General features: G+C 39.4%; 1 protein-coding gene across 1 annotated transcript in view; it reads left to right on the top strand.

The window, feature by feature from the left end:
• The window catches only part of Ap3b1 (adaptor related protein complex 3 subunit beta 1), a 194903-nt gene that overhangs the window by 80486 nt on the left and 89933 nt on the right, over nucleotides 1–24484 (top strand). The window contains exons 13-17 of the mRNA XM_028760108.1: nucleotides 2210–2342; nucleotides 6167–6276; nucleotides 12814–12990; nucleotides 21206–21392; nucleotides 22348–22478. Coding sequence (XP_028615941.1) covers nucleotides 2210–2342; nucleotides 6167–6276; nucleotides 12814–12990; nucleotides 21206–21392; nucleotides 22348–22478 — 738 coding nt within the window. The remainder of the gene's footprint in view (nucleotides 1–2209; nucleotides 2343–6166; nucleotides 6277–12813; nucleotides 12991–21205; nucleotides 21393–22347; nucleotides 22479–24484) is intronic.

Raw genomic sequence — 24484 nt, forward strand, 5'->3', positions numbered from 1 at the left:
TTTGGCTCAAAATTTTGTTTTCTATCCACATTGCCACCACCAGGTATCCTTTCTATGCTCTGAAAGCACTTTCTGTGTCTATGAAAACACATGGTTTGTTACCTGGTTGCCCCAGTTTAATTGGCCTGTCTCTGTCTTAGGTTCTACCCCTTTAGCTTAAGCTATATGACTGGATCACTTAAAAACAGTTGTGTGGGGGGTGGTGACTAAAGCGTACTGTCTTCTGGAGAAGGTGTTTACCACCGAGCTTGCCAACTGGAGTTCAGTCTCCAGGGCCTGTGTGGTGGGAGCAGAGAACTGACTTGGATTAGATTATTTCATTGGCTTCATGTATTTTATGATGAGAGGATCAACTATGAAGCCATTGTGTTTCATAGTTGAAGCACAGCAGCAGAAAACCACGTCCTATACAGCAACTCTGGAATTCCTGCTAACTTTCAACATTTATAAATTTAATGAGTGCTGTTGCCATGATTCTTCCATCAGCCCACATGGAATTTCTTCTCACCTGTCTATGGATGCCATGTTTTCTTTTAATCAGTGGTTCTCAGCCTTCCTAATGCTGCAACCCTTCAATACAGTTCCTCATGTTGTGGTGACCCCCGATCATAAAATTATTTTTGTTACTACTTCATGAATCCTGCTGCTGTAGGAATTATAACATAAACATGTTGAGAACCACTGTTTTAACTACATAGTTATATACACTTATATATACTTAAATTGTTCGGGACTATTTGGATGTTACTGCATGCCCACGATTTCTTTGTTCTCACCTGGGTTCCTGAATTTCCATTCTGTTTACATTTTTCTAGAAATATTCATGATAAAATTAGAATACTGTACAGTCATCTTTGTGGACATGTCAGAAAATTGGGTTTCTCAGTTCTTCTCTTAGGCCAAAGATCACTGGGTTTTAATTTTATGTCACTCATATAATCTAATTTCATCTTGTTGCTCTTTCCTGTGACCCCTTTCCCTCATCTCATGTAACCGTGTCATCTTTCTGTACATGTCTAGCACCCGAGGACTGCAGGAGGCAGGCCTTTGTGTTCTCTGGTGTGGTCTGTGAGCCTCTGCAGGCTTTGTTCATCTGCGTAGTTCATTTATTGGGAGTGTTGTATAAGAACTTCTCAGCAGAATGTTTGAATCCGTTCTTCCTTTGTGTGTTCATCTTTAGCACTGTCTAATTTAGTACATTATTTCTATTTATGTATTTTCTTTATACTTATTTATAATTTGTTTATAATAGCTTTGTGAGTAAAATAGGTTTTAACAATTTAGATACATTCTTTTTTATTATAGCAATTAAATCACCAATTTAGGAGCAGTTTTACGTTCACTTTGGCTTTTCTTTTCAAGAAAGCTCCACTTGTTTCTTCAGCATTTGCCATCTCCTTGAGACTTTGAATTAAATTCCTATATTATTTACATATCTTTTGTTTTTTCTTTGATTTCTTATTTTGATAACTGTTTTAATGCATATTTTTATAGATAGCCATAGAGTTATTTCTGTATTGCATACTTTGAATTTGAGGCTAGGAATCTTTTTTAAAAACAATAAAAGCTTTAGTTTTAAATTGGGAAAATTGTAACAAAAGTCACAAAATATATAAGGTTTCAGAAAAGACCTTTACCTTCCTTTGTAAGTCAGATCTGTTTTAAGTTTACGCCAGTGTGTGTGGACACTGTGTATTTAAGGGACCTGTTTGTCTTGTAGCCTGAGTGAGAGAGAGCTCACCCAGCTGCTGGACGCTCACAGACACTCCTAAACCCTCCCGGTGCCGGGTTCGCCATTACGAGCGTGTTGCTCCTCTTTTCCTTTCTCTGAACTTTTAGGTTAAGTCTGAAAAGGTGGCCCCTTCTCTCCGTGAGCTCCCAGACACTGCTGGGGAAATGAACTGAAACCTTCCCACAGCATGTTCTCACAGCTTCCAGCCTGGCTCCTGAGCTAATTGCTGCTTTTGGGTGATGCACGTCACTGTCTGTTTTGGAGCCATTTGCTGCAGTGAATGACCCTGGCCTGAAAATGTCCCTTTACTAAAGGGACATTAAGTTATAAGAGATGAGAGGTGTTAATCAGTCATTTGGGCCCCCCGATGGGCTTAAGAGATTGTATTCTGAAATTACTTGTCTTGACAAAGCTGTTCAAAATGGGCTTTGATTCACTTGATAGCACCAATATTGAAACTAATCAAACTATTTTTAGACCTATGTGAGAAGCCAAGACAAACAGTTTGCAGCGGCCACTATTCAGACCATAGGCAGATGTGCAACCAGCATTACCGAGGTCACCGACACATGCCTCAGTGGCCTGGTCTGCCTGCTGTCCAACAGGGATGGTGAGTTCAGAGGTTCATTTTATTTTTATATAGTTTGTAATTGAATACTCTCAGTAAGTCCTGTAGCTGTAATTTTTTATATTATCTTTTGTCAGTTTTTCTATATATCAGTATTCTTCATAGTAAGTAGCAGCTTTATTCTTGCATGAAAATTCATTTTAAAAAATAGATTAGATAATTAACAAATTTTGTTTTGCCCCTATTAAGGCAATTTATCGTACTCATTCACTAACTGCTGCCTTATATCCTTTCTGCAAAGCTTCTGTGACTGTTTCTTCCAGTCATGCATGGAGGTCATGGATAACATTGGTTCGCCTGCAGAGGGTGCTAGAAGCAGGCAAATGACTTTACAACTTGGCGCAGTGGCTGGACCCTCAGCCTTTCAGCCTTCCAGAAAGTTACCCAGTGCTTTCCCACTGAAGGCGAGCTAGGCTTAGCATTCATTGTGCCACAGGGTCATGTGTACCCTAATGTTATTTAAGTGTTTTCAGGAATGGAATAGCAAAATGTATTGCCTAAATGTTGCCCTGTTGTGTGTGGAAGTGCCAGCTCTCTCTGTGGTCATGGTTTACAAATAAGATGAGCCATTTAAAAAAAAACAAGTTAACATCTCACAGTTAGAAGATTTTATAATAATTGTACAGTGGATTAAAATTCATGTTCACTTAGAAAATGTATAAGCTGTATAAAATTGTTGAAATTAATAATTGATTTTTTAAAATATAAACTGTATTATGTGTAGTACAGATATATATGAAAAAGCACCCGTGAAGTCAAACTTAACAAAAGTTGATTGTATTTTACATTTTACTTGAAGAACTTTTTACTACAATGATTGCTTTATCTGTAGAACGCCATAGACTCTCCCGTATGTAGGTATTTCTAGAAATTGCTATGCTATGGTAAGTTCTTCTAATGGGGAGCCCATGATAACCTGAAACCACGCAAACATTAAAACAAAATTAATTCCTGAATAACACTGATCTATGTATGTGGGCGTGTATGAAATGACACAGTTTTACCTGCAAACTTTTGATTGCTAGACTATTTTCCTATATAGATATTAAATTCAAATTTCACCAAATTAACAAGGAAAGAAATTTCTAAAATATTGGGCTGTGCAGGTAAATAAGAAAGGGTAGCATGATAAATGGTGTCCATGGTGTCTGACTCACGTGGAACAGTAGTATCTTTTTGTCTCTGTTCGTGAGTATGACTTTAGAAACACTTTATTTTCATGTATCTTTGGTAATGACTTTCTATGGCATGCATAAGGTTTGCTGGTGTACTAGTTGTTTTAAGATCTCCTTATATAAAAAAAGCTATCAGAGGTTAGTGAGAACACTGACAGTTCTTTGAAATACAAAGCATGGCATAAATGTCTGCCCACCTATTTTTCGGTCCTTTTTTCTGATGAGAATATTTATATTAATTTAGAAGTAATTATTTCTGCCAGATACTGCTTATTTTTTAAAAGTTTATTTTCTTTGATTTCAAAGAATCTTTCAAAGTAGACTTGAGGCTTTCCATAAAATAGACCATTATCAATGTGAAAGATTAATTTGAAAAACAAATTTCTTAAGGTTCTTCAGTTTGAGAAATTCACATCTCAATTGACTTAGGATAATTTAATTGCCTGTGGTAGTTTATTTTAGGTAACATATTAACAGAATTTGTTTGTCTGAATAACCTTGTTGGCACCTACTATAAAGTAAAGGAATTAGATGGTGGATTAGTTTTCAATTTTGTTTAGTTTTTTTATAATTCAGTAAGCATTTAGTAAGAATTTGAATCTGTAGAGATATTTAATAAACGTTGAGTATATTAATAACATATTCATTTAGCGTGTGCAAGTCTGTGCCTTTATGGCACTCACAGTCTGATGGAAGCACCAGTAAAGTAAAATAAGTGTGTTTTAGTTTTCCCCATCTCCTTCTTTCTCTGTCACTGGTTATTTGTATCTCTGTAGAGCCAGACTGCTCTCTTGAGTAATTAGCCAGCCTACCTCCTCCTTTATGTGTGAGATGAGAGGAACAGTAGACAGTAGCAGGTATAGTGTGATTATGCTTTTTTGAGAACAGGAGGGAAACTTGAAAGGTCTAGAAAGCAAGTAGTATTTGCTTGTAGTTACAGAATATTCTAAGAGTTCAAAGGGTACTACAGGTGTTTAGCCTGACTCCTGGACAGAATCATATAATTCTACTCTCCTTCCTTAGTCAATTTTAAAGTCATATGTCTTAAGATAAAAGTAAAAATATAAGTTTTTTTGTAAGCTAAAGCTTTAATATTAAATATTCATATTCCTAATATTTATGAATTTACTTCCAAAGAAAAAGATATAGTTTGAGATATATATGTGTGTGTGTGTGTGTGTGTATGTATGTATGTATGTAATGTATGTATGTATATTATTCATGAATATATGTAATAACTTTTATTTATATTTTTAAGGGGTAATGTATTTCAATGAAAAAATTTAACAGTACAAATTGTGGTATTTTGTATAGTATTAAACTTTTGAGGTATTTAAAGTCAAAGTTTTTATAAAGACAGGATGTACTTTTTGGTGGCGCATCTGTGGCATTAATAGTTTATACGGCCTGGGGAGATTCCTCAGTTGGTAAGTACTTGCCATACAAGCAGGAAAATTGTGAGTTCAGATCCCATCTCCCATAAAGGCAGGGCAGGATGGCATGTGTATTCTAGTGTGGGAGGCCATGTCAGAAGGACCCCTGAGGCTTGCTGGCCAAATAGTGCTGGATCAGTGAGTTCCAGGTTCAGTGAGAGACCCTATCTCAAAAAGTGTGCAAAACAAACAAGAAAGACACTCAGTCTTGGCTTCTGCCCTCTGCAAGTGTGCATAAATGCATGTATAGCACATCTACAGACAAGCACAGTTCTACATCAATACACACAAAATAATAGCTCCTGTAAGGTCAGATGCTCAGATACTGTGATGTCATATGTCCCTGCTGGTGCTACCACAAAGGAGATGAGACTGCTATAGCCACTCCCTGTGAAAACTGGATATCCAAACCCCATATTGTGAATGGCTTCTTACTCACTTTCAGAGCAATTGTATTACATAAGGTCCCTTTGAGAAACAGGTGGCACACTTGAAAAGGGTAATTAAAGAGAATTACTGAAGGAGCTATGAACAAGGTATGGGCAGGGTTAGAGCAAAGGATAAGATAGCCTCTGACCCCTGTTGGCTATGAGAAGTCAGCCACAAAGCAGCCTGGGTAGTTCATCTGCAGGCAGAGCAGCCTCTGAGGGTGGTAGAAAGTTGGATGAGTAGATAGATGGGTTTACAGCACACGTGGAGGCAGTCAGTTCATGGTCACACTCATTTGGCACTGAGGTGAATGCTGTTTCTATGGTGATTCCACTCCTGCTACTCCTAGTTGTTGCTGTTGGTGGTTCTGGATGCATCACTTTAGCAGGGTTTGGTGTGGTTTTCACCCCTCTCCTCTCGCCTACTTAGTATAGGATAGAGGAACATGTTTCGATGGTAGGTGTTTGATTATATAAAAGCTCTGGCTAAAAGGCAAACGTACCATCCACTGTAGAACATAATGTAACGTTTGCTGCAGCGGTGAGAGGTGTTCTAGAAGCTAAGAGATAGCTGCAGAGGACAGAGATTAAAGTGGATTTTGCATAAACCACATTCAGTACAGACGCTGAAGACTACGCTCATGATTTAGGTTTTCATGTATTTAAGCATCAAGGATGTTTTGTTCATTGAAATTTGCATTTTACCAGGCAGATTGCAATTGAATTGATTGTATGTATTTAATATGGTGATCTCTTTCCTTGTCTTTCAGAGATAGTTGTTGCTGAAAGTGTGGTAGTTATAAAGAAATTGCTGCAGATGCAGCCTGCACAGCATGGTGAAATTATTAAACACATGGCCAGGCTCTTGGACAGTATCACTGTGAGTATCCCTGCATCCTGCTGACTTCACTCAGTACAGTCTACTTTCCTTAAATGGTCATCCTCAAGTGTAGCAGTTAGGAGAGCTATGACGCCGGGTTTCACGTCTGACTCTAGATGTGGTTCTTGTTAAGGCTGAACTACCTGAACGAGGGAAGAGGAGCCTCAGCCCAGCCCTGGGCTGGGAATAGGTGGCACCATCTTGGTGGGAGTTAGGTGCAGATAGAGAGATATTAAATATCCCTGAATTTGTGTGTCAGGTGTGTCTCTGATGTGCATAACAACATGTATTTCCTGTGTTGTCCTTTGAGAGATCCTAAAAACAATAACACCCTTATCAGTAAGCACACCAAGTGCAGAGATCTTCTGTTATTATTGAGATGTACTTTGATACCATCAAGTTCATTTTAAAATGTATTATTCAGTAGGATTTAGTGTGCTCATAGTTTCATTACTCTTGAATAGTAAACCCATACTTAAAGCCGCAGCCTGCCCGCACTGTCCCTCTCCCCCCACTAACTTACTGCTTGTTTCTGTGGGTTTATTTCATGATATTTTATATAAATGGACTCATAGTATGTGACCTCCTTCCACCATGTGGCTCTTTAACAGAGCCTGCTCCTCATGCTCGGCAGCAAGTGCCTTTGTCGCTGACCCCTGCCAGTCCCTCTTTCTTTAAGCAATCTTGTTTCCTTAGAGAAATGGCTGATTTTAGAGCTAGGATAAAGCAATAAAGAACAATGTGAACTTGAACCATCGCTTTGGGACAGAGGAAAAAATGTACAAATGTATTTATAGAGTGTTAGAATTATACTTAAAAAAGCCAAAAGAAGAAGCCCACAAGAGCCCAGCTTACACTTTACCTTTAGCAACATTAAAATGTTGCAGTTCTGCAGCAGCCAATGAATGATAGGATTAGATCCTACTGTCTGCCGAGTTCCTGAGACACGCTGCAGACTAGTGGTGAGACTTGGGGAGTATCAGGATTGAGACACATTACACACTAGTGGTGAAACTTGGGGAGTATCAGAGTATTTGCATAGCCTCAAAGTCTATCCCCAGAAACTCCTTACTTGAGTGTCGACTTACTGTGGCGTGTGTCTGGCGTTATCTTAACCACATGAGCAAGGAGAACATGGGGTCCTGCAGGTGCCTTCTGATGCACTGGACAGTGGGGACTGGGACTAGCATCAGGAAGGGTGAGACGCACTGATCCTGAGCCTGTTTTGTAATGTCAGTGGGCTCTGCTCCCCAGATGTCTGTGTCGTCAGTTACCAAGAATAACTCAGGTGCTGCTTGGTGTGGTGACCTTCACCTTTAATCTTAACACTTGGGAGGCATCTCTGGGAGTTGAAGGCCAGCCTGGTTTTTGTAGTGAGTTTCAGGCCAGCCAGGGTTATGTAGGTAGACCTTGTGTCAGAATACAAAATCAAAACAAACAGAAGAACCTGAGGAATTTCTCAGCTTCAGAGAGACATGTAATAGATAATTCCCATTTTGAGGGGGTACATCCATTGAGTATTTTTAAAGTATCAAAAAATGTATTTAGATACAAAAGGAACTTTGATTTTATATTTTTCATCTCAAGCAATAAAGTTAGATTTAATTTAGCAGTTAAATAATTTGAAATTTAAATAACTTTATAGAACATTAAAGCACTTATAAAATGTTTATGCATACATATTCGTGGATATGTGTGTTGGGTTTGAGTCTAAGACCTCAAAAATGCTAGGCAAGCAGTCTTCCCTGAGCTAACCCCATTATTAAGACTATACTTTTAGACCAAAGAAGGAATTTATAGAATAAATGTTGCTTTTCCATAAAATAAACAGGAGATGGAAAGGTGGATTAGCAAGCAGTTAAGGGCACTTGCTGCTTTCCAGAGGACCTGACTGTAGACCCAGTGCCCATGTTGGGGTACTTACAACCTTTTGTACTTCAGCTCCAGGGGTCTGGCCCCCTCCTCTGACCTCCGGCTGTACTTCGTTGTGTGCCATACACGAGCTCCAGTGCTCTGATTGTTAGAGGTCAGAAATGAAGAGTATGGGCCTGTACATAAGGAATTTGGAGAAGGGAAGTGTAGAACTGCCATGACGACCTGGGTTGGATCCCCAAAACCCTCAGGGTGGAAGGAGAAAACCGACACCTACAGATTGTCCTCTGACCTCTCCCTGTGTACACTGTGGCAGCCTCCCCACTGCCTGCCTGCCAAGTAAAAATAGACAAAAGAAAACAAAACTGTAAAGGAACAAAGTGAAACAACATAAAGACCTAAGAAGTATCATCCTGGGTGAAAGGTTTTTTGATTTGCAAAAAAACTTTAGTTCAGTAAATACATATTTGACCTGAGCTTATAAAAAGTTAATAAAACAGAACCCTATCCTGATGAGGCAGAGAGGCCGACTCTGAAGCATGAATGTTATTGAAGCCATTAGAAAAACGACCCATGCGGTTGTGCTGTGCCAGCCTACACTTTAGAAGTAGAGCTGATGATAAGGTGTCAGTGTCAACAGGTCATATGACTGGGAACGGACAGGGATGTGGGGAGAAGCCTGAATGAATCACAAAGGGCAGACTTAGCGCTCAGATGTCTCTCTTCTGATCATGAGAGAGATTCTTATAAGAACAACAGCCACAAAGTGTCTGGGAACACGTGCGCCTTAGAAGCCGAGCCTAAAATGTGACCTCTTTTCCTGACTTGTAGTTTGAAATCCAGGGTAATGTCTAAATGCAGCAATTTCAGGAGAAGCCAGCCTTACCCAGAGGACAATATTGAACATGTTCACCAAGGACCTAAAACACTCGTGATGTCAGCAATCTAGGCTTGGCCTCTCCCTGGGAGAGCTGTGATAGAACGGAAAGCCAGCCCTCTTCCACCCTGGCTACCTCTTCTTTCTTTGCCAGGAGAGAAGAACAGGAGTGAGAACATGCAGCCAGGCTAGGGTAGGACCAGGCAGGAGGGACCTATACCCTTGCTGAGTGTCAGGCTCTTATGGAAACAGCAAGAGACAGGAAGCCATTGTGTGTTGTGGGAGCAGGGCAGGGTGTGCAGTCCTTCATTGGAGTGAATGAGGCCCATGGAAGTGATGTGAGGTCTATGTGGGGTTAGAGACAACCCTCTTCCAGGTTGCTGCCTCCCCAGGGGAATTGGGGGTTCCAGCTCGCACTTCCAGTGTTGGCACCACCTCTGTTGAGCTGGGTTTGGGCAACGCTGCTCTGTTCTTGCTCCAGTGTCCTGACATTTCCAGGAGAGGCAATGGTGGAACCTGAAGCAGACTGTGTTTGTGGACATGTAAGAAATTAGATAGTTTTCAGTAGCACTGTGACAGATTGTAGATAGGGACTCTTTAGATGTTAGGTGTGCAGATTTTAAAGAGGAGAGAACATTGATAGATTTTGTCATATTAAGACTGATTTCATTGCTTATTTAGGGAGTAGCAGAGTTGAAATATGAAGACTAATGTTTACATTGTTCTCCTTCTTGAGCTCATCCAGATTGAAGAAATAATGGCTGTAGCAGTCATCTTGTGTGTTCTGGTTGTGACCACATTGTCCTTTGGCGTGTCCTTCATCTGTAACTGCTTTTTCAGTAAGGTTGCTCCAGAGTAAAATGCATGCTACTTGAGGATTGCTTCTGCGGGACTTTGCATGATATTTACATGTTTCAGTTGTCGTGAAAGAACACTTGGATGCTCTTCTGGAAGGACAGCAGAGTAGGTCTAAAGTGTCACGTCGTGCACGTTTGCCCAGATGCATCCCCGGACACTGCTGTGTCACGAGTCCCCTCTGCACCCTCACATTGATACACAATTCAGATCTAAATTTCAGTGCATCTAGAGCCCAGGCACGGACTATTGGGATCTGCCCTGCTGTTGGTATGCAGCTTGTTTAGATGTCTTCTGATTCTGCCTTTGGCTAATTTAAATAAATAAAATTGATGATTTTGTAGATTTACTTTAGATTATTGTTCAGTGCAGTGTGTTGTTGAAACACAATAGTTTTTAACTTGAACTGCCAACAGCGATCTGTAAATTCTTTCTAGATGTCTCTTTATAACTGTAGTGGGGAGGAATCACCATTTGTTTTTGCAGGCAAGTTAATGGGTTAAAATGGCAGTGGCAAGTACCTTCTCTTAGAAGGCTTGAAAAGTGCACTTAACCACTTGCTCAGGGCATTTAGAGTAAAGAGTCACGCACAGTCATTTACAGTCTAGTTTGCCTTTGAGAATATTGAAAAGCAGGGGTTCGTATAAAGAGTATTATACTATGTTTGGCCTTGTGTGTGTGTGCACCTGCTTGTGCGTGCTTTCTCTCGTGTGTGCCTGAGTGTGTGGTGTATTATTGAGTCTTAGTCCTCTGCTTCTGCTTATTATGTTGTTGAATAAAACTGAGGAACAGGGTAAACTTTTTATTTGCAGCTTTAGTTGTGAGGGAAAAAGAAGGATTCAATTTGAAGATCTTAGTTTTCTAACTGTAGCCGAATGCATACAAACACTGGCCTTGTTAGTTTCTTAAAACTGTCTTTTTTGGTTTTGTTTCTTTGGTACAGTCTCCTGTAGCCCAGACTGGTTGGGATTTCCTGCCTGCTAGGTGCTGGGACTCTAGCCATGTGTTTCCATGTCTGTCCTTTGAAATTTTTATAAAATATCATTACCAAGAATTTGATATAGTATTTTTATTATTTCTTACTATAAAAAAGTTTCTACATTTTTAAAATGTTTGCTTAAGAATTTTTAAACTCATTTCTAGAACATTCCCAATGTTACCCCTCTTCCTCCACTACCATCTTGACTTTTTTCCTTGTTGCAATTGATTTGTTGATTTTTTTCACATGTTGTTATTATGAATGCTTGTAGTATTAACATACTGTTGTTTTAATCTTAATATACTCATGAGTCTGAAATGTTCTAACACCTTCATTTTGTGATTGTCTTTTTAATTATAAAAGAGAATTATAAGTATGCTGCCAAAAGAAAAATGCTTAAATAGGTCAATAAATTGTGTTATGTTGTAAGATTCTGATTTCTAGAGTTGTAATTTATAATAAAAATTTTAAGAAAAATAAATGTAGCCTAACTGAGTTCTGAGTTGCCTATATATTCTCATTTAGAAGTACCTCTCATTATGGAGGGCCACTTGAATTGCTCCAGGCTGGAAACTTAATGCACCACTCAATTACTATTCTTTAGCCCAATTTAAAATAATAGATTGGGAGTAAGGTCTTAATGCAGTGTAACCTTTGGAACATTAGAAATAACCTCTTTCTCTCCAGAAATCAGTGTACAGTAAGGGTATTAGTTTTATCACACTGCATGAATAGATTTGACATAGCCCTTAGGCCCTTTTACATTGCATAAGTAGACCAATTTCCTCTCTGTTACTAAGTTCAGTTTAAGTATGGATTAACGTTAATGCTGTTACAATGTTAGGAAGTGTATATTTCTTATATTTCCAAGCTTTTTTGATGACCTCCGATTGTCGATATTTTTATATTATTATATCATTATTATGAAACAAATATTTGAAAGGAATTTGACATGGCTGATAGGTGATAAAATTATAGCCATGGAAAGGTTTTCATTTTTGTGTTCTTCTTTTGAAGTCCAGCTGAACCCTGTGAAGCTGCACAGGAAGCAGGAAGGCTCGGAGGCCTGGTAAAGGGACGTGGTGAAAGGCTGTCTGCTCTTACCAGCTACCACACGGTAGCCAGCAGCTTTTGCACTTAGTATAAAAAGCTGATTTTCTATGCTAGGTGAAAATGTTCACAGGAACTAATTTACATGCCCTCTCAAATTCCTTTTGGAATAGGAGAGGATACAAATAAGCAAATAGTAATAAAACTAATTTGCATACTCTAAAATGTTGGTCTTAATGGTTCTGATGGAAGGTTTCCAATTCGTAGCAAGGCGGTGTTTTTTAGGAAGACAAATTATATTGAAGTGTACTTTATTTTAAAAAATTATAATACTAAAGTATAGTACAATGCCCTTGTGCCCCTGCAACATGAAACAGTGAGAGGAACCAGCAAAGGCCACGGTCACCCAGGTTTGGTCTGGAGTTTGCTGGACTATGAATGGACCTGTATTCTAGACAAGTCGTGTTTACTTTACTAAATCTTTCCAAGGCATTTCTTTGAAACCCGCTTTAAAAATTTTATTTATGTAATGTATAGAGGCATTTTGCTTGTATGTGTGTTTGTGTACCTCATGTGGTTTGGTGCCTGTGGAGGCCAGAAGTGGGCATCCAATCCCCTGGGACTGGAGCTAGAGATGGATGTGAACTGCCATATGGGTGCTGAGACCCAAACCCAGGTTCTGTGTAAGAGCAACTGGTGCTGTTAACCACTGAGCCATCTCCAGAGATTACCTTTGTATCTATACTTGATATACAACAAATGTTCATTGCTGTAGCAGTTCCTGGCTACACATGTTCAATGAGGAAATGAACAGAAATCTTGTCAGTTCTAAGCCTTTTCTATGCTGATGTTGAGGAGTATATGATTATACCTCTCTAATAATATGATCTGCTTTTCATATTAGGTTCCTGTGGCTAGAGCGAGCATTCTTTGGCTAATTGGAGAAAACTGTGAACGAGTTCCTAAAATTGCCCCTGATGTTTTGAGGAAAATGGCTAAAAGTTTCACCAGTGAAGATGACCTGGTGAAACTGCAGATTCTAAATCTTGGAGCAAAGCTATATTTAACTAATTCGAAACAGGTAAGAGACTGCCGCTTCTTCAGCCTGATAGATACTTTCCTTACTCTACCCAAGCCCCTGGAGTCTTCCCATGTGTAACTCCATGTGCTCAGCGATAGTCGACCCTGGTGTGTTAGGTCCTACATTTGATGGCGGGAGTGCAAACAAGTCATTCTGATCTAGCAGAAAAACGAACTTCAAAGAAGAGCTGTGGTAGAGGTGTTGAGATGCAGTTTCCATGAGGGAGTTCAGAATGTCTGAGGCGGAAGGAGAGGTCAGCTTATCTCTGAAGATGCTCGAGAGGGCCTGGAGGAGGTCAGTGTAGGTATGCAGAACAAGGGAAGGAGAGAGCAGGGCAGAGCCGTAAAACTACGTGGGGAATTCAGGAAATCTGCGTACTGTGATCCCTTAAGTTAGTAAGGTGGCCTCCTGTCACAAACGTGATGCTTTATGGAGGCAGGACCTGGGACAGTTAGGTCAAGAGGTGGGGTCCATCTGGTGGCTCGTGCCTAAGTTGTTTATTGCTGTTGCCGTCATTGCTGTTCTGTTTCATAGTGGCGAAGAGCCAGTGCCTGAACGGAGTTCCATTTAGAAACTCTAGACTGTGGTCAGGGTTGTTTTACTCAGCGAGTTTGAAGGCAGCATTGGGTGCTCTCATGTTTTTCATGAGCTAAATCTTCATGACAAACATGGAGCTCAGTTTCTGAAGCATGCTGTTGTTTGTTTCACATTGGCTCTCCCTGTTGGCTGCAGACACTATTCCGTCTGGGTGAGAATGCAATTAGTTTTCAAAGTTCTTTACTGTTTCACAGTTGATTATGTTTAAATGATATAAAAAATGGATGATGTGGCCTGTTTCCACTGTTTATCACTTTTTCTTTTTTTAAGAAAAAGGTGGTTGGGGAAATTGCTAAAAGAAAATTGCACTAATAAATAGTTGTATGTACTGTCAGGTCCACAGTATGTTTTAGTTATGTAGTTCATAACATTGTAAATATTAGGTAGAAACTAAACTAATTCCTTTGACTAAAAGATAAAAGTATTTTCTACATGTGTTTACTTTAGCTGTCTTTAAAACTGAATAGGTAAGACTGGGCCAGTGTTTAGAAGCGGCTTTACACAGTCCTAGGATTTGTAGACCCGGTTCCCTGGGATCTTGATAACTCATTGAACCGAGACTTTGTAAGTTGGTTTTTAAAAGGCTTGGTGTTATTTGTATACTATTTACTATTATTTATCTGTATGCATAGAAAATAGTTGACTAGTAAATTTTGCTTCTTTAAGATGTCTATACTTCCTGTTAGAGAAATGCCGAAATTAGTAAAGTTCTTGCTGTACAAGCATGAGGGCCTGAGTTGGATATCCAGAAGTCATTTAAAAATAAAAATAAAAATAAAAAGGCTGAGTGTAGCAGTTCGTACTTGCAATTCCAGCACTGGGGAGGTAGAGACTGTGGATCCTGGGCTGCTTGTTCATTCAGCCAATCCTAAGTGGTGAATTCCAGGTCAGTTAGGGACTAACCCCATCTCATAAAGACAAGGTGTGTGTGGAGGTGAGGTGGCTCAGTGGGTACGAGTCCTGCCGCCAAGTCTGACAGTTTGAATCTGAGCCCTGAGCACCACGTGATGGAAAGGGAGAACTAAGTCCTACAAGTTGCTTTCTACCTTCCACAGTCCTGTTCTGTCCCTTCCCTTCCCCTCCCCTCTCCTCCCCCTCTTCTCCTTTCCTCTTGTTCTCTCCTCTACTTCTCTCCTCTCTTTCTCTCTTCTCTCCTCTTCTTCCCTTCCCTCCCCTCCTCTCCCCTTCTCTTCTTCTTTTCCTCTGAACAAATGAATGAATGAATAAATAAATAAATAAATAAATAAATAATAAAAATTTATGAGGACAAAGAAAAATAAAGTGATAGCCTCTGAGGAACACTTCCCAGTTTTACCTGTAACCTCCACAAGCATGTGCTTGCTTACCCTCACAGGAACACACAGACACACAGACACACAGACACACACACACACACACACACACGGGGGGTGGGGGAGAGAGAGAGAGAGAGAGAGAGAGAGAGAGAGAGAGAGAGAGATATTCTTTTTTAACCTAAAGTAAAGAGAACTCAAAGATAATTTTAATACCCTGCTTTCAGATGGCAAAGTAAACTCTACTTAGCATGACCTTCCCAGAGATAACAAACATAAACTGGAAACTAGAAAGCACAGCTGCCTAGTCATTCAGAGTAAAGAGAGACAAAACAGGGAGATGCAGTGTGTGAGAGACCTGGAGGGAGCAGGAGGCGCTTAGTTGGCACTGTGCACGGCACCTGTGTTCTGAAGGGGAAATCAAGCACACCGTGCAAGCAGGCTGCAGTCAGACAGAGTTACAGAAGAGTCTCGAGTGCCAACAGTGGGAGAGCCTGATAAATTGCCCAGGTTTTTGACCGATTCCTGAGAGGTCTACCAAAGCAGTACCCTAAGAATAACAGACCTGGTCTGAAATTTGAGGTACAACCAGGAGATAAAATATACTCTTTGAACCCCACCAAGTTAATGGTATGTTGAAGCTAACAAAAACTCACTGCTAATTAAAGACTGTTAACAGTGCTGAGAGTGGGATCTGTAATCCAGATTTACTCAGCAGAAGGAGAACCACAACGGGGTGTTGTGGCTTAACAGATTTCAAGTCTCAGTATGGAAAGCTGAAAGAATGCTACAGACAGAAGTTGCTAATGGTTGGTAACAGCATAAATGTCACTGAATTATAACCTTAAAGTAGTAGATTTTATGTTTAGTTAACTTCAATTACAAAAAGATGATTGGGAATTTATGATCAGTTTTCAAGAAGGAAAAACATCCATAGAAACCCAAATTATTTAGACACACATTAGGGTTTGCAGGTAAATGTTTTGAAACAACTGTACAAAATTTGGTTAATGATGTAAAGGAACGTATGTTCATAATGAGTGAAAAGATAAGAAATCTCTGGCGAGAAATATAAATTATTTTTAAAAATCAGGTAGAAGTTAGAGAATCTGGATTGGGCATGGAACACACCTTTAATCCAGCACTGAGGAGGTGCTGCAGGGGCACTGCGGGGGCACTGCGGGGGCACTGCGGGGGCACTGCGGGGGCACTGCGGGGGCACTGCGGGGGCAGAGGCAGATGGAGTCTCTGTGATGCGAGTTTGAGAACATCCTCATCAACATAGTCCAGGCCGGTGAGGGCTACAGAGAGAGGCCCTGTCTTGGAAATTAAAAAGTAATTCTAGTACAGAAAAATAGAACATCTGGGAAATCCTTCCCGTGTGGACCCAGACCGACCTAAGACTTTCTGAGAGGCCTTGAAGAAAGGACAAAAGGAACTTGAATTCATTGTCTACCCTGGAGTAGACCTGAAAGACCAGCAGAGCTGGAGTCTTAAAGGAATTAAGGTTTCTGTTCTTGGGAACTTGGCTTTTCCTCCTAAAAGGTTCTGAGCTTTTGAGAAGCCCAGTATTCCCTTGTACAACTTTGTTTGGTTAGACTCCTGCTGACTCTGCCCTGTTTCTCCTTGGGAAATAGTATGTAAGATGCTATACTTTTAGCCAGGGAGTGGTAGAGCACACCTTTAGTCCCAGCATTTGGGAGGCAGAGGCAGGCAGATTTCTGAGTTCGAGGCCAGCCTGATCTACAGAGTGAGTTCCAGAGCAGCCAGGGCTACACAGAGAAACCCTGTTAAAAACAAAACAAAAACCTTAAAAAAAAAAAAAAAGATGCTATACTTATTAATCCATTTGTTTGGCAAGCCCTCCTGATACCCAGCTTTATTATTCTCTCTCTCTGTTGTCCTTTGCTCATGGCTCTCTCTTCATGGAACTTAGCTTATGGTGCTTCCTCTTTTTCATTTGAGCCCAAGTTACTATGTCTAGTCAACTGCTAGAATTTTCTTAGGGGAAATGATTTTTTATTATAAGGGAAGTAGTTCAGCTACCAGTAATCATTTTTTTTTTTCAGGAAGAAACCTACTTCTTTGGGTCTATTCTATTAGGAAAAGGGCAGTATAGTCCCTCTTTTACTAGTTAGTGGAGAGTAATGTTAGAGAAACATATCCAGTAGACAACACTGTGGCATGTTGATAAGGAAATGGGGTCAGTGTGTGTGGAAAATGTTACAGCTGCTGAGGTTTGGGCATACAAGGCATGAAGACACAGCATGGGTTTGCCTCAAATGGGTATTAGCTCTTAAAAGTGACCAAAGAGTGTTTTCTAAAAAACATTTGTACTAAAGTCTGAGGGTTTAAGTATAGAGATAAATAATGGGTCATTGTTGTTCCTAGCCCACTTTTATCTATTATTATGGCAAGTTGCAAACTTACAGAAAAGAACCTAACAGGGAAAATGCATGCATCTGCCTATCAGTAGGACACAAGTGCTGCCAGCTTTGCTCCATTTCTCCATTTAAAAGTGATGGCTCTGAAGCCTGCAGCTCCTGTTGGCCTCGTCCTTCTTCCTTATTGGTGAGCACACTGTACTGTTGCTGTGTCCCATTCAGTCAAGCTTGTTTTCATTATGTGAGTGCGCGTTAATAAACTCATACTGCCTCATGGTTCTGAGACACGTTCTACTTTATTATAGTTTTTCAGCTTTTCATGTCATGTCTTAGAAATAGTGATATGTACAGATGTGGTTCATTTCCTGTTTGATATTCTGCGAGGTACTCAAGTTTCTACTCTGTTACTTAGAGAATGATCACTTTTTACTCATTGAGGCACTTTGGTTCTCAGTAGGAAACTGCGTGATTGTACTGATATCTCGGGATCCTCCCTAAGCAAGGAGCAGGACCTTTTCTGAAAGCTCCTCGATTTGCCTTTTGTTCTCATTTGACAAAAGGCTTGGTGCTATGCAGTGACAAGACTCTGCTTGGCTCTGCCTCTGCCTCTGCCCCTCCCCTTCTCTCTTCCCCCTCTCTCTCCTAAGAAAAATAAGTAAATATGAACTAGAAAGCAAGCCTCTGACTAGGGCTTGAGCTCAGTGGTATAGCACTTGCCTGGCATACTCGTATTCTCCACTCTGGCAAAAAATCAAACAGGGAGATCTTACAGACAGTCTTTCAAATTGTTGTTGTTGAATTAAAAAACTTCATTAAGTCACAGAAAGGAAACTTTGGTCATGAAAGTACAGAACAGTAGTGCTGCTTAGATTTGCCTCTAGGGTAGGTTAAGAATTTTGTGCAGTTCCCAAATGTCTTTATCAGTTTCTTGCCTTTAAACATAACCATTGTTAAACTGGATGCTGAATTCTGTATGACTTTTTTTATTCCTGTTTTATGACTATTTTACATGACCTTTACTAGTTTGTTCTGACTATCCAACCACATTTGTGCATTGTCTAGTGACATTTTGGACATTAACAGACCATATGTACAATGCTGGTTCCACCAGTACTTGGTGATGCAGTGTGTCTGTCTGTGTGTACAAGTGCACTCTGCGCCACAGCTGTGGCATGGCCCAATGACACCTTTCTCAGGGCATATCTTTGTCATTAGTGTGTAACTGTTTTAGGACACTATTGTCTGAATAAATATTTGCCATTTTATTACTTGTTAGAATAGTCAGGTAAGGATGTGGTGCTCAGTTCTTACAAAGATAATTTAAATGATAAGTTTTTGTAGTACTTTCCCTTAGGTTCCCTTTTCCTGAGTCCCCGTCACCGTAGAGTATAGTTGATAGAAGGAATGTTTAATGACCTTAGCCACTAGCTGGTAACAGCACCGGTTTCTAAATCTAAACAGGAAAATTAAACTAAAATCAGAATTTAATAAATGAGAGCAGAGGGTACTGAGTGTTTCTGTTAGCATACACTCTATCTCATTTCCTTGTTTTATGTCATTCTTGTATAAAACAGTGTTATTTGAATTTTGAACTGAACCCTTAGTGATGTTAAAATGCCATGGTTATTTACTCCACTGCTCTTCCCTTCCTAAAAGTTTCCCTGGAGAAGCCTAATTTATGATGATAGTCTACGTGTCTCATCCAGTTGTGTCCCCAGCTTTAAGGCAGTGTCCTTAATGTTATTTCAGTAACACACAAGTAGTGTTCTTCATCTCAGCCTTGAATCTCAGTTTCCGTCATACCGCTATTGAGTGCCATGAGAGTTAAGAACTCATATCTATAACCCCTGTGCCAGCAGGAGCTGACATGAGTAGATCCCTGGCGCTTTTTTGTCCAATCAGTTGAAGCAATCCATGGGCTCCAAGTTCAATGAGAGACCATGTCTCAAAACATACGGTGGAATGCAGCAAAGGAAGTCACCCAAGCTGATGGTTGGCGCACATGCACACATGTGTACACATACACACATATATACATACATACAGCATACATATACACAGATATTGTGATATATAGAGAATACATTGAAATGACAGCAGTTTTGTAATTTCTAGTCATAAAATTTAACTTTGAAAAATACACGAAAAATAGACTATTTTAAAAATGCGTTCTTCAGAGACAGATAGCAAAGAAGTTGCTTACTCTAGTATGTGATGAATAATTACTGTACTTATTTCAGTGCATCATTGCATAGAGATACACATTTTATGTTATGAAGAGTTTTATTTTAAAAATACATTTTAAGAGAATTGTTCTATAAGCTTGTCAGTAATTTTATACATACATATTTTAATTATTTTCAATGTAAATATTGTTTGTTAATATATTTTAAAAGTTTAATTTTGAAAACTTAGTTTGGGGGTAAAGAAATCTATAATGAGAATGTATGACTGCTGGTTCAGAAAGTAAGGTTCTCAGGCTTCATTCCTTTGGTTAAATGAAGTTGCATATTTTCAATCTCAGTGCTCAGATTGGCATTAACTAGTTGTGATTTTCCCTCTGATTTGTGGGTAGTAATGGTTACGCAGCTCCCAGCTCTCGCGTGCAGGTAGTTACTGCGGTGTAGCATATCCTGCATAAGCTGCTGCTGAGTTGTGTTTCTCATCTGTCGGGTACTGGCTAATTGGCATTCTTTAAGCAGGAATCATGTAAGTCTCTGCTTATGGATGAGACAGCATGGACAGCAGTTGTTGGTAACCAGATTCAGGAAAACCTGCAAGCATTTGTAATTCTTTTTTTAACAAACCCCTGTAAATGCTTTCAGACACCTTGCTTCCAAAAGAAGCTTCCTTCCTCTCCGGGTCAGCCCCTCGGCTGACTGTCATTTAGAGCCCAGCTGTCCCTGGCCTCAGACATGCTGTTCTAGTGTTGTCTTTACTTCCCCCTGTTGATTGGCTCTATTGTCACTTGTTTATAATGTGTGTAAAATTTTCTAATAGTACTAATCTTTGCTTATTTTTTCCTTATTTTATGACTTCCATTTAGCTTAAGTTTACAATTGTTCCCATGTAGACTTCTAAATTAAAATTGCCTTTTCATTTAAAAATACTGTAGTTTAAAGTACAAACCTATTTTGTTACATTCCAGTTTTGGTTTAATTATTATTAAAATCATCTCAATATACATTAATGTAGTGCGTTCAGAAGTTGCCTTAGCAAGCCTGATTATGGTGTAAAAGCTTACGTAAATAAATAAATGACCAATATTACTAGAGGCTATAAGCAGCATGGCGGACAAATGGAAGGACTCTTTTATCCTAGTTTTTAGAGGGCATCAGCAGCTTGCTTTTATGAAAAAGTAACAGCTAAATGCACTGCAAATAATTTGCAGTAATCCAGTTCAGTGATTCATGTGTCTGCTTTAATGGGTCATAATTCAGGGTAAAGTAACGGAGTGCAGTCAGAGTGCAGACACTGCCTATGCCAGGGACAGTAGCTCTTCATAAAGCACACCTCAGGAGAAGCAGTTTGCCAGCCCCTAATACTCTCTGATGTTTTGATGTCCTGCATATTTTTCCGATTAAGTTTTGAGTGCCATGTTTTTAGTTGTATTTCCACATTCATTATTCTCACGTAGACCCTTCAGCGGGTTTGCCATATATGATTATTTTTTTAATGATGCCTTTCTTTCCACTTGAGCAGTTTAATAATCTAGCACATGGCTGCTTCTCAGTGCTCAGCATTCACCTCCCCAGCACAGAAGAGGACATGTGCGTTGGCTACAGAATTCCATTTGCCATGTTAGAAATGCATATTCCCCATGGAACGACATTTGTTTGACATAACCATTCATTTTTATTACATCTTTAAATATGTTTATCCAGAGTTATCAATAATCATAAATAACCGTATTTTCAACTTGTTCTGTTTTTTTTCGAACAGACAAAATTGCTTACCCAGTACATATTAAATCTCGGCAAGTATGATCAAAACTACGACATCAGAGACCGCACAAGATTTATTAGGCAGCTTATTGTTCCGAATGAGAAGAGTGGAGCTTTAAGTAAATATGCCAAAAAAATCTTCCTCGCACAGAAGCCTGCACCACTGCTAGAGTCTCCCTTTAAAGGTATTATCAGATGCATAACTGTAAGGCACAGTCTCTAAAAATGTGTCCATGGGTTCCACTCCTGATGTGCTTCAGGTTTATCTCTGAACACACACGACTTCCATGTCAGTTTATGAGAACAGTGTGCTTGTACCTTGCTCATCTGTTCAGGGCAAGTTTTATTTTTATGTTTGTTAAAGTTTATTTTTCTGTAGACCTTGTTCTCTTAAATAATTTCAAGTCCCCTGGTTTTTATTCTCACTAGGCAATTGAACCTTACAGTAGATAAACTAGCTGTTTGGTTCTTATAGACATGAGCTTTATTTCTGCTTTAAATACTTTTATTTCCTGATACCTAATAGTAAGTTATTAATTAAATATCCATGAGCACTAATGTCAGCATCTCTATAAGAAATTATTTCATACAAATATCTTTTTATATTCAAGTTCATTTTTCAAAGAAGGAACTTGTGTTCTTTTCCCCAGCTTTTAATAAAAAGGAGACTAATTAAATATCTTATCAGTTAGCAAGTAGCTATTACGGCTAGGATCACGTGGTTATGTAGCTTGGTTTCCACATTATTTCTTATTTAATTGTTGTAAAACAGTAAATGCAATTCAGTTTGGCACGAAAACTATTGAAATTCTGACTGTGTTTGTGCCAAGGCATGTATATGGATTGTTTAGCTGTGCTGTCATTCCTAATATTCACAGTAAAGTAATTTTTAGAGAAGCTACATTTCAGAGCAACACCTCTAAACACACTGACTGATTAGCTTTTTTATTGACCATTATGGGGGAGATTATTGTAATCTATGGGCTGAAATCAGTTTTCTGACCTATGAAGAGCTTCCTGGTTTATATTTATTCCTTGACATTTGTGGTAATATGCCAATTACCTTGAGCTCTGATATGATTGTCATCTGTTATATGCAGCTCATATTGTTTATTTTCTATTTTCCTTCATTTTTAATAGATAGAGATCATTTCCAGCTTGGCACCTTATCTCATACCCTCAACATTAAAGCGTCCGGGTACCTGGAATTATCTAATTGGCCAGAGGTGGCGCCTGACCCGTCGGTTCGCAATGTAGAAGTAATAGAGTCAGTAAGTTGACCTTTCTGAGATTAATTTTGTTCTAGCAATGAGAGCTTCTGGGGTAACTACCATTTTATATAAAGTCCTTTGGACTGAAAACTGAATGCTGTTCTTGTGTTTCTGAATGTAATGTGTTAGATATACCTTCCCTAAGAGGAACTGAACATTTTGGTTTTCCTTGCTGCTGTATGTGGACTGTTCTTTGCTTCAAGGAAATAGAGAATTGAATTCTCTGCATCAGTGCCAGCCACATTTGTGCGATTGCATTTGTAGCTGTGTAGATTCAATTTCTAAGGTATTTAGTTTCAATGGATTGAGCTTTTTCTACTTTGTTGGAGATTCGTAAGCTTCCTGTCAGTGTTTTTATAAATAATTTTTGCTGTTCTTTTCCAGAAAAGAAAAACCTGTACAAAATGTACTGGGTTTTCTGATGAGCTCTGTTTTAAGTGATGCTTAAAAAATAAGTGGAGAGCATTGTGTACCAAGGATAACCTTGACAAGGTTACAACTACAAATGAATAATACACTTTAAACATTTAAAAAAAATTGCCATATTATGTTTTCTAAATCTTTTCTTAAATATACTAGATGTTAGGCTTGAATAATTATTGCTGTGTACTAGTATTACCTGTTTATTGTTTCATAGTAAATTTGATAATTAAGATATTTTGCTTGTACCTAGAAATTATGTGACTATATTCATCGCTTTTTAATTTAAATGGAGCAGATGAGAATTACATTCTTAATGTTTTCCTCGTATAAATGGTGCAGTGAACTGGAATTCAGATGATCAGAAGCCTTTACCATTAAGTCCAGTTGGAAAACTAGTTAGCTTCCTCATTCCCTTCACATGCAGAGGAAGGAAATCATTATTTTAAATATAATTCCATTAATGAGCATAGCCATGTAATATGATTATGCTGAGAAACAGCTTTCTTTTGAATACAGAACTTAAATCCCTGGCTTTGGAGCATGTCCGGCAGTAGATGATTAGTAGTATCTTAGTTCAGAGCCCTGTCAGTGACGTGTGACAGATATCAGTAACAAACTCATAATGATACCCACATCCACCCCAGTTGTTGTTGTTTTCTCTTTTCTTCCTTCCTTCCTTCCTTCCTTCCTTCCTTCCTTCCTTCCTTCCTTCCTTCCTTCCTTCCTTCCTTCCTTCCTTCCTTCCTTCCTTCCTTCCTTCTTTCTTTCTTTCTTTCTTTCTTTCTTTCTTTCTTTCTTTCTTTCTTTCTTTCTTTTTTTCCAGACAGGATTTCTCTGTATAGCCTGGGCTGTCCTGGAACTCACTATGTAGAACAGGCTGACGTCAAACAAATATCCACCTGCCTTTGACTCCCAACTGTTGGGATCAAAGATGTATCCCATCATGCCATGCTCAGTATTTCTATTTTATAGACGAGGAAGCCGAGGTTTATGATGCTTAAATAAATGCCAAGTTTTCACAGCTCCTGCAGACCAGGGTTCTGCTCCCGTGGCTGCTGTCTGGCAAGTTCTCCATGCTTTCCTATGTTACCAACGAGCGGATGCCTGAGCTTGTATGCAGATCGCCGTTCTCTGTGCTCTGTGCCATCACTTTCGTGTTATAGCAAATGATGAAAACGGGCTGGGGAGATTCTCAATTGGTAAAGCGCTTGCCAGGCAAGCATGAAGTCCTGAGTCTGATCCCCAGCACCCACCTGAAATCCAGCTGTGGTGGGATACATCTGTAAACCCATGCTGGTGAGACAGAGACATGACAATGGCCCTGGCGTTCACAGTCGGCCTTTCTGGCTGAATTTCTGAGTGCCAGACTCACGAAGATCCACGACATTGACTCTGGCCTCCACACTCAACCCTCACCCCAGGAGCACATAAAACGTGTGTTAAAAATAAAATATAAATATGATAAATTAAAGTTATAAAAACCCGTTTCATGCCTGTTCAGGCTTGATGCTAAGTTTGCTTGTTTTTCTCCCTAAGCATTGATGAGCACATTTCCCTTGTGTGTACCCGTTTTGTCATTGATG

This window comes from Grammomys surdaster, unplaced genomic scaffold, assembly GCF_004785775.1.
Source record: "Grammomys surdaster isolate TR1022 unplaced genomic scaffold, NIH_TR_1.0 126391, whole genome shotgun sequence".
In the NCBI taxonomy this organism is placed as follows: Eukaryota; Metazoa; Chordata; class Mammalia; order Rodentia; family Muridae; genus Grammomys; species Grammomys surdaster.